This window comes from Diaphorina citri, unplaced genomic scaffold (genome assembly GCF_000475195.1).
Source record: "Diaphorina citri unplaced genomic scaffold, Diaci psyllid genome assembly version 1.1 scaffold582, whole genome shotgun sequence".
Taxonomy (NCBI): Eukaryota; Metazoa; Arthropoda; class Insecta; order Hemiptera; family Psyllidae; genus Diaphorina; species Diaphorina citri.
Window position 1 is genome coordinate 23,673 of NW_007378016.1, and position 16,997 is coordinate 40,669.

General features: G+C 39.6%; 1 protein-coding gene across 1 annotated transcript in view; it reads left to right on the top strand.

The window, feature by feature from the left end:
• The window catches only part of LOC103510315 (sodium/potassium-transporting ATPase subunit beta-2-like), a 28,029-nt gene that overhangs the window by 1,071 nt on the left and 9,961 nt on the right, over positions 1–16,997 (top strand). Inside the window, exons 2-3 of the mRNA XM_026824390.1 lie at positions 15,151–15,291; positions 15,883–15,999. Of these exons, the coding sequence (XP_026680191.1) occupies positions 15,151–15,291; positions 15,883–15,999 (258 nt within the window). The remainder of the gene's footprint in view (positions 1–15,150; positions 15,292–15,882; positions 16,000–16,997) is intronic.

The window sequence follows — 16,997 nt, forward strand, 5'->3', positions numbered from 1 at the left end:
TAATATCTGCGTCATCAAGATAGCCCTGTTAATCCATACCGTCTACCTACATATTTATATTATGTACCTACTTACATATGAATATCATGTACCTACCTAATGTCTTTGTTGAGGCATGTTGGAAAAAATCATTGCCCTCATAAACTTCTCATCAAGTTCAGACACTCACACTCCACATCCCACACTCCAGACTTTTTTTTATTTTATTATCTATTATTTAAATTAATTGTTTTTAGAAAGAAGATTGTACCTCGGTACCGCTTTCGCATTACTTCAAGGCACATTCTTTTACATCCAATGCCTATCCAAGAACGAAAAAGTCCGTTTAGGAAATGTCCGCCCTGGCGGGGATTCAAACCCAGCACCTCCGGGTTGAGAGTCAGTGCTCTTGACCACTCGGTCACAGAGGTGGGCTCCAGACTCCACACTGCTCACTCCACACTCCACAAGCTCCTAACGTCTTACACCTATTGACCTAATCATGCATGAGTGGAGTGCGTTACGTATGGGTAATGTTGTATTTGAAATTTTGGGGCTTCTCTCAGCCTAGTATTTGTTTCAAATCCACCCAAAAACCTCTCGTAGCTTTGTACATAATGGTACATGTGAATATGTTTACAAAGTTGTACGCAGCCAGCCTAGTTAGCTTGGGAGGTAGAGCGCTAGGTTTACGAGTTCTATTCCCGCCCGGGGGTGCATTTTATCCTCAACAGCGAAGGAAGACAGGACAAGAGAAAGATAGCCGTTCCGAAGAACAAACCTTAAAAACATTACTACAGACACCCTGTATTTATCACCCATATCACCCTCATGTTTCCAATATGTTTATCGGATAAACACACGCGTCTAGGCTTCAATAAAATTCAATTTATTCTCTGGAAGAGGCATTGAGGCATCATCATTGAATTCAAAGTTATTTTGAGAATTTTTTCGCACACGAGGGGCATGTGGTCATAGAGTTTACTCATTTCTTGGAATTCCATAGAATGCCTCTCATCAGGGCGTAATTCTGTGAAACATCGGCATCGTCCAGAATCCAGATCATGTTTTTTAAGATTAGGATAAAGGACAACTTATGTACTTTTTTTTACTTATACATATTTTTGACCGATTCGACCTAAAGTGTCAGCAGAGGGACTGTCAGGGTCTTCGAAGTGATTCTATGTAGTACTGTTCTCTCAACCAGAATCAGTTTTATGAACATACAAACAAAATAATTACAAAATGCTCACATACCTAGCAGTTACAGTTCCCTCTATAAACGTCTAAAAAATTCAACATTTAAGCGGTATCCAAGAGATATCTGAGACGCAAAAGCTTCTATCAAACGACAGGAAAACCTTTTAACGTGACAGAAATATTCAGGTCAGAGTATGTTCGGCAGGTACAGAAGAATGAGAGGTATGGAGGAAAGAAGTTCAGAACTCAGTGGATGAAAATCTAGAGCGACATTTCGCCCTTTGTTCAAAATGCCAGAGTTGAACGAACAAAAAACGTTGCTACAAATTCTGGTAAGACAGGATAGAAGGCAATAAAACATAATCCAGTCAACACTCAACATCCATGAATACCAAAGTCAAGTTTTTTATGACTCGAACTTTCAAAACTCGAAATAGATTCAAGATTTCGCCCGACAATGAAAAAGAAGGCATTTCATTTAAATTCTTCCGTGTTGGTGTTGGAAAATCCAGCAGCAAATGTGACTTTAATGTATAACGGGTTGCGTTACTACATTTCATTTTAGATGACAGGTTGGCAAGATGGGGAGCTCTGCCCTTAATGAACTTTCCGCTTAATGGGCGGCATTTTTCTGAAATTATTGATTGCGACCATGAGACGACAAAACACATCATACTCACACACAGGAAAATTCTCAATTTTCATTCCTCCTTTCTTTTCCCGATGACGCTTTTCCTGATATTATTTTCCGTGAATTCCTTTTTTCTTTCCTCTTCTCCTTATTTTCATCTCGAGCTTTTCCTCGTTTTCTACAAAAATATATAATATCCAGTTATAACTAGATCACACGACGTCCTTGCTTCTGGGCAAAGCCTGAAATGTGGTGCATTCCTCAAGACTTCCATGGTAAAATATCTAAAGGCTTTCAGTGATTGGGTGAAAGAGCTTCGTCAGGAGAACCCTGCCAACACTTAGCCATAAGAAAAGAACATAGTGTCTAAGTAAGAGGAAACCAAGAAAGGAGAAAGGTCACAGAGAGTTAGAAGGAATCATCTTTATTTGGAAAAGATATAATAGACGAATTGAGGCAATTGAGCAAAACGAGCTAATCAGTTTGAGAGCTCGAATTATACATCGATGACTCATGTTATTTACAATTAAAGTCACAAGGGGCGGGGTTCTGTCTAGTAACTGACTGACAGCTAGATTGACTTCTATTAAACTTTGCCCCAGGGGTCAGGGGTGTGGGTGTGTACACGCCCTATAACCCTAACCCATCCACCTTACCGCCTTATCCGTTCTGTCTGGCTCTTAATATACCTACATCCTTGACCTTCGACCTTATAGAACTCCTTTTAACCCTCTCCTTACTAACTTCCGTCCCTTCCCCTTCTACAGAAAAGGGAAAGAAAAGTATCAAAACCCTAGCATCAAATAGGACCGTCCGTTCCCACTTGTCGTTTGGAAAAAAAATCGTGTCGTGTGTAATGGGAACACTCTCATTTAAATTACATTGCCTACAGGACATTCGGAAAAAAATCGTGTCCTGTGTAATTCATGTGATTATGGGAAGCGACCAGCTCCTGGCAAAGTATGCTCGGTAGATGTCAACCATAATATGGGACCTTGTGTAGCCGACAACAGCTATGGGTACCCGCAGTCCAAACCTTGTGTCTTCATTAAGTTAAATAAGGTAAGATGGTCCTATCTCTAATACCATGTATTAATACGTATTTATGTCGCGTATATAATATCTCTAGTAGCGCGGTCAAACTTTCTTGACTTGGCGGGGCGGAGCGCTACCGCGCTCCTTAATATTTATTGTCATTTAAATTACATTGCCTACAGGACATTCGGAAAAAAATCGTGTCCTGTGTAATCGGAACACTCTCATTTAAATTACATTGCCTACAGGACATTCGGAAAAAAATCGTGTCCTGTGTAATGGGAACACTCTTATTTAAATTACATTGCCTACAGGACATTCGGGAAAAAAATCGTGTGAAACTCCCAACAAGTGGGAACTTAAAAGTAAAAATTTCATCCACGTTGTTCAAACTTTCCACTGAAAGTCACAAGTCCTGTACAGGACATTCGGAAAAAAAATCGTGTGAAACTCCCAACAAGTGGGAACTTAAAAGTAAAAATTTCATCCACGTTGTTCAAACTTTCCACTGAAAGTCACAAAAGTGGCGAGGTACGAGAAACCAAACTTAATCCGACAGCGATGATGTTCAAATACTTCAAATCAAACTTTGAAATCCCCCAACAACACAAAACAAATAAGAATTTAATCCAGTATAATCCGAACATTAGAATCTAATTCGCTTCACCTAAACCTTATGTACCTAATATTCCGCCATTCAGGCTTCCCTATTGTTGTATAGGCTATTGTTGAACATTAGCTATAGGTAGAGGTCTATATCATAGGGAATGTGGACTTTATCAATAGAGTTCAAAACAGCGGGGGCTCTAATCTATCCTTCAAGTCTAAAGCTATATGTATAAGTATAATAGACACCTACTCTCACTAACCTACTTCAGCTGTTTTACCAGGTACACTTTTAACTGCTAAAACCAAATCAGACTTTGGGTTCAATTGGCTTTTTTGGCTGGACTTTAAACTAGCTCCTCAAAAGTCCTCACAAGGCTGAGTACTCGAGATTGCCAGCATGCTCACTGACAGAGTGACAGACGACACCGAAGCGAATACAATAGCCCGTCCACTATACCTTTTATTATTACTATTGTAATAATAAAAGGTATTATTACGATATAAAAGGTATTATGACGGACTATTATTACGATAGTAATAATAAAGGAAGGACGGGCTAAAAAGGAAGAGGAAGAGGAAAACGAAAAGGAGAACAAAGAAGGAACAAAGGGAAGAAAAGGGGAGGATGTATTGCAATTATTTTAAAAGCCTAGTTTTGGCTGTCTCCTTCCTTATCAAGCCCTCCTTGTCACTTTTGAGAGAACGAAAAGGAGAACAAAGAAGGAACAAAGGGGAGAAAAGGGGAGGATGTATTGCAATTATTTTAAAAGCCTAGTTTTGGCTGTCTCCTTCCTTATCAAGCCCTCCTTGTCACTTTTGAGACTAGAACTTTGTTTATTGGGGAATAGAAGAGTTTCTCCTGGACAGTTCTCCAAATATGACAGGTGTACTCGAATATAGGACACGTGCTAAATTTAGGTCAAAGTTGTTCAATACTAGAGCAGATAGTCGAGGTTTGACAGAGGGAACTGTAACTGCTATGGTCTTATCGTCCCGAAATCGAAGAGAGAAGGAAGACAGGATAGGAGACCAGCCGTTCCGAGAACGAACATTATCCCATCAGGATAAAATCCGCCCGGGCGGGAATCGAACCCGCGGCCTAGCACTTACAAGGCAGACGCACTACCAACTAAGCTAACTAGGCTGGCTGAGCAGATAGTCTGGAAGATGACAAGAATAAAATCAACTCCATTTTCTGACCCAAAAACTAGCCAGTGAGCTTGAACTTTGGTGCCACAGATCATCACAGATGGAATAAGAATAAAAAGGATTTTATCTCTCCATCATATGGGATATGGGGTGTCTGCCTGTCCTACATTTGGTGCAGCAGACACATCAAGTTTAGAGCACTCTATTCATTATTAAATTAGCTCTATGTACACAAAAAGGCCACTCCGAGGCTTAGGTGTAGGGGCAAAGAGCTCCAAAAGAAGGGTTAGCTCTCCACCGTTAATTAATTTCATTAAACTTTGACCAAACCGTGACAGGAATATGATGTGTGTACCTACTCAAGTAACTACTACCCCTCATTCTCGGTCCTACCTCCTACCCCACTCCTCAAATACGGTCCTGTTCCCAAGCTAGCGTGCCAGGTCCCGGGGGGAACCGGCTTTAAATGGAGCTCGGAGTGCAATCTGCGATTAGCATCTATACGCAAAAATCACACGGCATTCAAGATTCGGGGTTCGTCCTCGGAACGGCTGGCTTTCTCCTATCCTGTCTTCCTTTCTCTCCTTCTGGGGAAATAAAAAGCTACATAGTTTGAAATTTAAACGTCTGGTTTGGGGTAGAACGAAAGCCGAAATCCCCCTCATAAACTCTAATCTCGAGTTTCAACACAACATTTTCCATTTTCTTACCACTTTTTTTTTCGCTCGAAACAGGATAAAAAAAAAATCCCGAGGTGTTGCGAGAAGGCAAAGCTGAGACACGAATCTTCTGCCTCTCCCCTCTTCCATTATTCCCCTCCTCTCCTTTTAATCCCTTTTCCTGTCCTTTTCTCCCTTCCTGTCATGCCCCTCCCTAAATTTTCCCTTCTCTCACGCCTCCTATCTCTTATCACACGAGCCTCTCCTCCTTTCCTAACTCTCCTACTTCTTCACCTCTCCCTTCCTCCCACTCAAACTCCCTCCCCTCTTATCTTTTCTCCCTCCCTTTCGTCTTTCGTCCCACCCCTCCCCCCTATCCTACAAACCACCCCATTTTCTGCAACCCTATTTTATCAATTTTTGAAACGGAACGAAATGGGGAAGGTAAAATTGTGTTGATAAAAACGTGGACGGAGAGGAAAGAGAAAGGGAAGAGAGGTGGAGGAGAAGGAGATGAGAGAGGAAGAAAGGGAGAGGAATGTTGAGAGAAAAATAAAGAAAGAGGAAAGAGAAGGAGAGACTGGAGGGAAGGGGGGAAGGGGGGAAAACAGAGAGGCAAAAAAGGAGAGAGGAGAAATGAAAGAGGCTAAGAGAGTGGGGGGGGGGAGAGAGGGGAAGGGAAGAGAGATGGAAGCTAGAAGGAGGAGGAGGAGAATATGAGAGAAGGGGAGGAAATGGGAGAGAAGAGAAGGAGAAAAGAGAGGGAAAGGGGAAACCAGAGGCTGAGAGAGTGGGGGGAGCTATTTAGGTTGAAATTTGACCTAGAATATAAAGTACCTATTTTCGTGTTTTTTTTTACGCGTTTTCCTTGTTAATTGATTCTTCTTTGGCCAGTGTACAATGATGTTATTCCACATTAGCACCTTGAAATTAAGTAGGTAGCTATACTGTAGGTAGATACCATACATAGGTAGTGGGTAGAGGTATTGTAGTTAAATTAGGAAAAGAAAGAAAGAAAGAGAGAGAGAGAGAGAGAGAGAGAGAGGAGAGACAAGTGGGTGAGATAGGAGGTGAAAAAAAGCAATAGGGAGAGAGAAAGGTAGAGAGAAAGAGAGATGTAAAAAGTTGGACAGAATGAAAATTGGACATTGTATGTCAAGGGAGGAAACAGGTGAAACATAGAGAAGGGACAGAAAGGTAAAAAAGACAAAAACAAGCAAACAAACAAAGAAGAGAAGTGAATCGTGAAAGAGAAGAGAAAGAGAAGGAGGAGGAGTAAGAGGAGAAGGAGGGATATAAAATAAAAAGTTGTAGAGAATATACATTGAAAATTGTAGGGAGGGAGGGAGGGAGGGGGAGAGCTTTGAGTTTACATCCATGCCTATCCAAGAACGAAAAAGTCCGGTTAGAAAATTTCCGCCCTGGCGGGGATTCGAACCCAGCACCTGCGGGTTGAGAGTCAGTGCTCTTGACCACTCGGTCACAGAGGTGGGCTCCAGACTCCACACTGCTCGCTCCGCACTCCACACAAGCTCCTAACGTCTAACACCTATTGACCTAATCATGCATGAGTGGAGTGCGTTACGTATGGGTAATGTTGTATTTGAAATTTTGGGGCTTCTCTCAGCCTAGTATTTGTTTCAAATCCACCCAAAAACCTCTCGTAGCTTTGTACATAATGGTACATGAATATGTTTACAAAGTTGATGTACGCAGTCAGCCTACTTAGCTTGGAAGGTAGAGCGCTAGGTTTATGAGTTCTATTCCCGCCCGGGGTGCATTTTATCCTCAACAGCGAAGGAAGACAGGACAAGAGAAAGATAGCCGTTCCGAAGAACGAACCTTAAAAACATTACTACAGACACCCTGTATTTATCACCCATATCACCCTCATGTTTCCAATATGTTTATCGGATAAACACACGCGTGAATATGTTTACAAAGTTGTACGCAGCCAGCCTAGTTAGCTTGGGAGGTAGAGCGCTAGGTTTACGAGTTCTATTCCCGCCCGGGGGTGCATTTTATCCTCAACAGCGAAGGAAGACAGGACAAGAGAAAGATAGCCGTTCCGAAGAACAAACCTTAAAAACATTACTACAGACACCCTGTATTTATCACCCATATCACCCTCATGTTTCCAATATGTTTATCGGATAAACACACGCGTCTAGGCTTCAATAAAATTCAATTTATTCTCTGGAAGAGGCATCATCATTGAATTCAAAGTTATTTTGAGATTTTTTTCGCACACGAGGGGCATGTGGTCATGGAGTTTACTCATTTCTTGGAATTCCATTGAATGCCTCTCATCAGGGCGTAATCTTCTGTGAAACATCGGCATCGTCCAGAATCCAGATCATGTTTTTTAAGATTAGGATAAAGGACAACTTATGTACTTTTTTTTACTTATACATATTTTTGACCGATTCGACCTAAAGTGTCAGCAGAGGGACTGTCAGGGTCTTCGAAGTGATTCTATGTAGTATGTAGTATCGTCTGTATCGTTCTCTCAACCAGAACCAGTTTTATGAACATACAAACAAAATAATTACAAAATGCTCACATATACCTAGCAGTTACAGTTCCCTCTATAAACGTCTAAAAAATTCAACATTTGAGCAGTATCCGAGAGATATCTGAGACGCAAAAGCTTCTATCAAAAGACAGGAAAACCTTTTAACGTGACAGAAATATTCAGGTCAGAGTATGTTCGGCAGGTACAGAAGAATGAGAGGTATGGAGGAAAGAAGTTCAGAACTCAGTGGATGAAAATCTAGAGCGACATTTCGCCCTTTGTTCAAAATGCCAGAGTTGAACGAACAAAAAACGTTGCTACAAATTCTGGTAAGACAGGAATGGAAGGCAATAAAACATAATCCAGTCAACACTCAATCACTCAACATCCATGAATACCAAAGTCAAGTTTTTTATGACTCGAACTTTCAAAACTCGAAATAGATTCAAGATTTCGCCCGACAATAAAACAGAAGGCATTTCATTTAAATTCTTCCGTGTTGGAAAATCCAGCATCAAATGTGACTTTAATGTATAACCGGTTGCGTTACTAGATTTCATTTTAGATGACAGGTTGGCAAGATGGGGAGCTCTGCCATTAATGAACTTTCCGCTTAATGGGCGGCATTTTTCTGAAATTATTGATTGCGACCATGAGACGACAAAACACATCATGCTCACACACAGGAAAATTCTCAATTTTCATTCCTCCTTTCTTTTTTCCCGATGACGCTTTTCCTGATATTATTTTCCGTGAATTCCTTTTTTCTTTCCTGTCGTCCTTATTTTCATCTCGAGCTTTTCCTCGTTTCTACAAAAATATGTAATATCCAGTTATAACTAGATGACTAGATCACACGACGTCTTTTCCTTGCTTCTGGGCAAAGCCTGAAATGTGGTGCATTCCTCAAGACTTCCATGGTAAAATATCTAAAGGCTCTCAGCGATGGGGTGAAAGAGCTTCGTCAGGAGAACCCTGCCAACACTTAGCCATAAGAAAAGAACATAATGTCTAACTAAGAGGAAACCAAGAAAGGAGAAAGGTCACAGAGAGTTAGAAGGAATCATCTTTATTTGGAAAAGATATAAAAGACGAATTGAGGCAATTGAGCAAAACGAGCTAATCAGTTTGAGAGCTCGAATTATACATCGCTGACTCATATTCTTTACAATTAAAGTCACAAGGGGCGGGGTTCTGTCTAGTAACTGACTGACAGCTAGATTGACTTCTATTAAACTTTGCCCCAGGGGTCTAGAACCGTAGAACGAAAAACCAAACTTAATCCGACAGCGATGATGTTCAAATACTTCAAATCAAACTTTGAAATCCCCCAACAACACAAAACAAATAAGAATTTATGACGTCACAGTATAATAAGGTAGATCAAAAAATCAATTTTAGGTTGAAGATCAGGTACCTACCTGTTTTTGAAAGATGTTTATTTTTATTTATTTATTTAATTACACGCTAAGCATCACGGCCATGTGTGGGTGAAAGATGTCTTTCAATCATCAATTTAATCCCTTTACGTTTATATGATCTCTTTTCAAAGTTGGACAATTTATACGTATTTATTGAAATTAATTCAAACTACCTATACCTATAGATGTCTTAAAATCCGATTTACTCTCGTGTTTTCAGTTTACAGAAAACCACTGCGGAAGAATCAAGATCCTTCATGTGATGATGTCTTAAAATCCGATTTACTCTCGTGTTTTCAGTTTACAGAAAACCACTGCGGAAGAATCAAGATCCTTCATGTGATTATGGGAAGCGACCAGCTCCTGGCAAAGTATGCTCGGTAGATGTCAACCATAATATGGGACCTTGTGTAGCCGACAACAGCTATGGGTACCCGCAGTCCAAACCTTGTGTCTTCATTAAGTTAAATAAGGTAAGATGGTCCTATCCCTAATACCATGTATTAATACGTATTTATAATTATTACTACAATTAAGGTGAACGTCCTTTGAGCATTTTAGAGTAAAAACAAAACATTTTTGAACGTCCTTTTTATTCTCTAGGTAGGTACTTACAGACGGGGTCGGCATTTTTCGTCAGCCTCTCAATCAGCCCTAGGGTGATTGTTTGAAGGTTCTTCGCTCGCGCTCAAGCTTACCAATGTCTTTAACCCCTTAGAGTACCATTTAATTTTCGCAAAGTGTCTCCCAAAAGTACCATTTTTTTTCTTCTTTGAATATGTTCTAAATTTCATGCTGATATCAAAACTAAAAAAAAAAAAATGTTTCCGATTGCCGAAACCCCTTTTTTTGGCCATTTTCAAAAAAAAAATTGCCCTAATGTCCTATGTTAAAAAATCCTCTGTCTGATATATCAGAAGAGTAAAACCTTCATCGTCCTCTTTTCATCTGAATTTATTTTCTCGCCAACGCCCAAGCCCAAGTGACGGCAAGGGCATCTCTCACCTCTTTCCAGATTTCGATAGCAAAATTACATAAATAGTTTTTTACCCGTTTTCCTACAGTAGAAAAATATACCACGTACGCCTAGTTAGCTTGGAGTTTAGCGTGTCTTCCTTGTAAGCGCTAGGTCGCGGGTTCGATTGCTGCCCAGGGCGGATTTTATTCTCAACAGATATGGTTTGTTTTCTCGACGGCTGGGTTTCTCCTATCCTGTCCTCCTTCTCTTCACTTTCGGGACGATAAGATCTTGGAAGTTACAATGGAGCAGTTGCAAATGGGTAAAAATATAAATAAATGGTCTATTCCTATGTAAAAAGATGGGAAAAATCCAAGTCTGAGGTCAAAACTCCGAAAAAACAACCGTAAAAGGTCGAAAATTCAATTTTTATCTTCCGTTCTAATGAAAGAGTTCAATAATTTGTGACGTCAGACTTTACGCAGTTGTTTTTTTTGTCCGTTAGGTAGCGCCACTATGCAAGCGCGCTAGCGGAGGAGCAGAAAGAACTGTAGGTGTACTCGAATATAGGACACGTGCTAAATTTAGGTCAAAGTGGTTCAATACTAGAGCAGATAGTCTTTTTTTAAAGAGGTTTGACAGAGGGAACTGTAACTGCTATGGTCTTATCGTCCCGAAATCGAAGAGAGAAGGAAGACAGGATAGGAAAAAGCCAGCCGTTCCGAGAACGAACATTATCCCATCAGGATAAAATCCGCCCCGGGCGGAAATCGAACCCGCGCATACAAGGCAGACGCACTACCAACTAAGCTAACCAGGCTGGCAAGTAGATAATTAAATCAACTCCATTTTCTGACCCAAAAACTAGCCAGTGAGCTTGAACTTTGGTGCCACAGATCATCACAGATGGAATAGGAATAAAAAGGATTTTATCTCTCCATCATATGGGATATGGGGTGTCTGCCTGTCCTACATTTGGTGCAGTAGACACTTCAAGTTTAGAGCACTCTATTCATTATTAAATTAGCTCTACGTACACAAAAAGGCCACTCCGAGGCTTAGGTGTAGGGGCAAAGAGCTCCAAAAGAAGGGTTAGCTCTCCACCGTTAATTAATTTCATTAAACTTTGACCAAACCGTGACAGGAATATGATGTGTGTACCTACTCAAGTAACTACTACCCCTCATTCTCGGTCCTACCTCCTACCCCACCCCTCAAATACGGTCCTGTTCCCAAGCTAGCGTGCCAGGTCCCGGGGGAAACCGACTTTAAATGGAGCTCGGAGTGCAATCTGCGATTAGCATCTACGCAAAAATCACACGCCATTCAAGATTCGGGGTTCGTCCTCAGAACGGCTGGCTTTCTCCTATCCTGTCTTCCTTTCTCTCCTTCTGGGGAAATAAAAAGCTACATAGTTTGAAATTTAAACGTCTGGTTAGGCAACGCATTAATGTGTTTGTGCGCATATGTTTCTGCGCAGTTTTTTCTGCTCCTCCGCTAGCGCACTTGCATAATGGCGCTACCTAGCGAACGAAAAAAACAACTGCGTAAAGTCTGGCGTCACACATATTTGAATTCTTTCATTAGAACGGAAAATATAGAAGGCAATAAAACATAATCCAGTCAACACTCAACATCCATGAATACCAAAGTCAAGTTTTTTATGACTCGAACTTTCAAAACTCGAAATAGATTCAAGATTTCGCCCGACAATGGAGAAAAAAGGAAAGAGGTTAAAAGGTGAAAAAAACAAAACAAACAGAGATGAAAAGAGAAACGAAAAAGTAAGAAAGAGAGAGAGGAAAGAGAAAGAGAGGGAGGGAGAGAGAGAGAGAGGGAGAGAGAGAGAGAGAGAGAGAGAGAGAGAGAGAGAGAGAGAGAGAGAGAGTTTCCTTCACCTCTCTTCCTCCACTTCAACTCCCTCCCTCTTATCTTTTCTCCCTCCTTTCGTCTTTCGTCCCACCCTCCCCTATCTACAAACACCCCATTTTCTCAACCCCCCTATTCGTGGTGACTCAAATTTTTGAAACGGAACGAAATGGGGACAGGTAAAATTGTGTTGTAAAAACGTGGACGGAGAAGAGAGGGAAGGGAAGAGAGATGGAAGCTAGAAGAGAGGAGGGAATATGAGAGAAGGGAGGAATGGGAGAGAAGAGAAGCGAGAAAAGAGAGGGAAAGGGGAACACCAGCAGGCTGAGAGTGGGCGCGGGAGTCTATTAGGTTGAAATTTTGACCTAGAATATAAAGTACCTATTTTCCGTGTTTTTTTTTAGCGCGTTTTCACCTTTGTTAATTGATTCTTCTTTGGCCAGTGTACAATGATCGTTATTCCACATTAGCACCCTTGAATTAAGCTCGGCTAAACTATATCTGTTAGGTAGATACCATCAATAGGTAGTGGGTAGAGGTAATTGTAGTCTAAATTAGGAAAAGAAAGAAAGAAAGAGAGAGAGAGCAGAGGAGAGAGAGAGAGGAGAGACAAGTGGGTGAGATAGGAGGTGAAAAAAAGCATAGGGAGAGAGAAAGGTAGAGAGGAAATCGCGAGATGTAATCGAACAATTCGCGACATAATGCGAAATCGAACAGATTGCGAATCGTGTGTCATAATCGCGAACGCGAACAGGTATCGGAATCCGCGAACATAATCCGAGAATCGCGACAGAATCGAGGTATCCGGAATAAGACAGAAACCAGCATGAACAATAATCGCCCAAATCCGACGAGCCATAAGTGCAAATCCGTGAAGCAGAATCGCGAAACAGAGAACATGTAACGGCGATTCGCAGAAGAGAAGCGACATGCGTGAACATAATCGACAAAGTCTCGCGTAGAGTAATAGCGAAATAATAGTACATATATGAAAATTGTAAGCATGGAGGCTTTATCGGAGAGATGAATAGGGAGAGCTTACTGAGCCTAGTATGCATGAAAAAACGGATATAAATAGAGATAAGAGATAGATACAGGTCAGAGGAGCTGGTTAATTAACACGAGAATCCAAGGGACCAGCTATTTTTTCGTTTAAGCGGTTACAGTTTAATACCAACATTTTCTGTTATAAGAGATAGAAAAAGTGGAAGAGGATAACAAGATGAAAGACACTCAGACAAATATAAAACCGAGAAAGAACAAATTCAGGATAGATAGAGGTAGACGTAACATTCTATGAAAGTGTCGAAAAAAGGCGAGCGAGCGAAAGAGAGAGAGAGGGAGAAGAGGAAGAGAGAGACAGAGAGAGAGAGAGAGAGAGAGAGAGAGGGAGAGAGAGAGAAACATTCTGTGTAATTAAAGTATGAACCAACACCATACAAGTAATTATAAACCCAAGAAAACCCTCCCACGCAAAAACCCATGTTGAAAATGCAATTTCCAATTTAAGGCCGCCCACTAGCGCTCTGACCATCTGTCCAACTTAGGTCTGTCAGACAGCCGGAAAAAGCCTCGGATTTCAGCCTTCAGACGTCTGAGAGACCTTCAAGTCGGAAACTTTTTCTGCTACACAAGTTCCGGCTGTTCATCAGACCTAGATCTACACTTAAAGCTTGAATTTCATTTGAAACAATAGGCAGATGAAGGTCGCAGTGTTAAAGTTTTGTGCTTAATGGTACTTCAAGCAGAACTGTCGAATAGCCGAGTAGTTAGGTACTTAAGTAGTACCTATAGGTAATTAGGTATCAATTACCTGGAGATACACCTTTTCAACTAGGTACATAATACAATATATCAAGTCTCATTTTACATAAATAGCCAAGTACTTAAGTTAGTCTGGCTGGGGGACGTGAAACAGGGGTGTAGATTAGTTTAGTCTGGCTGTTGGACTTTAAACAGGGAGTATAACAGCCTGAATTTCCCTTGCTAAATAAATAGCAAATATTGCGTGCGAATTGCACCCACTCATAAAATTTGTACCCAAAACCAAATGTCAACCCAAACACTCACCCTCATGAAGGTCGCAGTGTTAAAGTTTTGTGCTTAATGGTACTTCAAGCAGAACTGTCGAATAGCCGAGTACCTAGGTACTTAAGTAGTACCTATAGGTAATTAGGTATCAATTACCTGGAGATACACCTTTTCAACTAGGTACACAATACAATATATCAAGTCTCATTTTACATAAATAGCCAAGTACTTAAGTTAGTCTGGCTGGGGGACGTGAAACAGGGGTGTAGACTAGTTTAGTCTGGCTGTTGGACTTTAAACAGGGAGTAAGTATAACAGCCTGAATTTCCCTCGCTAAATAAATAGCAAATATTGCGTGCGAATTGCACCCACTCATAAAATTTGTACCCAAAACCAAATGTCAACCCAAACACTCACCCTTGAGGCATCATCATTGAATTCAAAGTTATTTTGAGAATTTTTTCGCACACGAGGGGCATGTGGTCATAGAGTTTACTCATTTCTTGGAATTCCATAGAATGCCTCTCATCAGGGCGTAATTCTGTGAAACATCGGCATCGTCCAGAATCCAGATCATGTTTTTTAAGATTAGGATAAAGGACAACTTATGTACTTTTTTTTACTTATACATATTTTTGACCGATTCGACCTAAAGTGTCAGCAGAGGGACTGTCAGGGTCTTCGAAGTGATTCTATGTAGTACTGTTCTCTCAACCAGAATCAGTTTTATGAACATACAAACAAAATAATTACAAAATGCTCACATACCTAGCAGTTACAGTTCCCTCTATAAACGTCTAAAAAATTCAACATTTAAGCGGTATCCAAGAGATATCTGAGACGCAAAAGCTTCTATCAAACGACAGGAAAACCTTTTAACGTGACAGAAATATTCAGGTCAGAGTATGTTCGGCAGGTACAGAAGAATGAGAGGTATGGAGGAAAGAAGCACTCACCCTAGTTAGGGCTGCTTGAGATTGAGAGGCTGATGGAAAACGCCGACCCCGTCTGTACAGTGTATACGGGAAAAGGCGAAGAAAAAGAAAAAGCCACGTACTTAGTAGCATTACTTACGTAAAGTTCTCTGATTTCAGGTGGAATATTCCTATTCTACGTCATCTTCTATTCCCTCCTGGCCATCTTCTTCGCTATTTGTATGAAAGTTCTGCTGTCCACGTTGAACAACCACTATCCAAGATGGCAGCTACATGAGTCCATCATAGGCACTAATCCTGGTAAGCAGGATTGAAGCACTTTGGTAAACTGGCTCGAAATACTTTATTAAACTGCCTTGACAATTTGATAAACTGGCTAGATAATCTATTGAAGATTCAGTAACTGGCTAGAAAAACTTTGATAATCTGGCTTAACATAATTTGATAAACTGGCTTGAAACTTTCTTGGAACAAGGGGGAAAAAGAGATTCGATCTTTCTTAGAATCGATTTTCCAATTTTTTGCCTAACTAAAGTGAACTTGACCATTTTTCCATTTCGGCAAAAATGTCCAGCAAACGAAGGAATTTTCTCATTACCTACTATAGGATTAAACCCTTTGGGAGTTTGAGCAGGACTGTCAAACAGCGGGTGAGGGGCATGGGCCACAAAAAATGTTGAGTTTTACAGTTCACTGAACAAACAGTCGAAACTACATAGATTCTACATTTATTGATGACAGGTATTAATACCTATGATATTATGAATTTTGCAGGACTGGGATACAGGCCAATGCCAGATGATCCTGATCAGGGCGCTCTGATTTGGTTCAAGGCCAATATTTCTACATTTATTGATGACAGGTATTAATATGATATTATGAATTTTGCAGGACTGGGATACAGGCCAATGCCAGATGATCCTGATCAGGGCGCTCTGATTTGGTTCAAGGCCAATAATCACACCAACGTTCAGAAATGGACAAGAAAAATTGACGATTTCCTAGAAAGTAAGTGTTGACGTCACAGTATAATAAGGTAGATCAAAAAATCAATTTTAGGTTGAAGATCAGGTACCTACCTGTTTTCGAAAGATGTTTAAATCATCAATTTAATCCCTTTACGTTTATATGATCTCTTTTCAAAGTTGGACAATTTATACGTATTTATTGAAATTAATTCAAACTACGTAAACTGCCTTGACAATTTGATAAACTGGCCAGATAATCTATTGAAGATTCAGTAACTGGCTAGAAAAACTTTGATAATCTGGCTTAACATAATTTGATAAACTGACTTGAAACTTTCTTGGAACAAGGGGGAAAAACAGATTCGATCTTTCTTAGAATCGATTTTCCAATTTTTGCCTAACTAAAGTGAACTTGACCATTTTTCCATTTCGGCAAAAATGTCCAGCAAACGAAGGAATTTTCTCATAACCTACTATAGGATTAAACCCTTCGGGAGTTTGAGCAGGACTGTCAAACAGCGGGTGAGGGGCATGGGCCACAAAAAATGTTGAGTTTTACAGTTCACTGAACAAACAGTCGAAACTACATAGATTATTGATCTTATTTTATCGATATACCATTTTATGCTTATCTTTAGTGTAACTTTATGTCTTACATTATTATTATATTTTAGCTAATATGATCCTTATCATTAATTATTATTATTATTATTATTATTATTATTATTATTATTATTATTATTATTATTATTATTATTATTATTATTATTATTATTATTATTATTATTATTATTATTATTATTATTATTATTATTATTATTATTATTATTATTATTATTATTATTATTATTATTATTATTATTATTATTATTATTATTATTATTATTATTATTATTATTATTATTATTATTATTATTATTATTATTATTATTATTATTATTATTATTATTATTATTATTATTATTATTATTATTATTATTATTATTATTATTATTATTATTATTATTATTATTATTATTATTATTATTATTATTATTA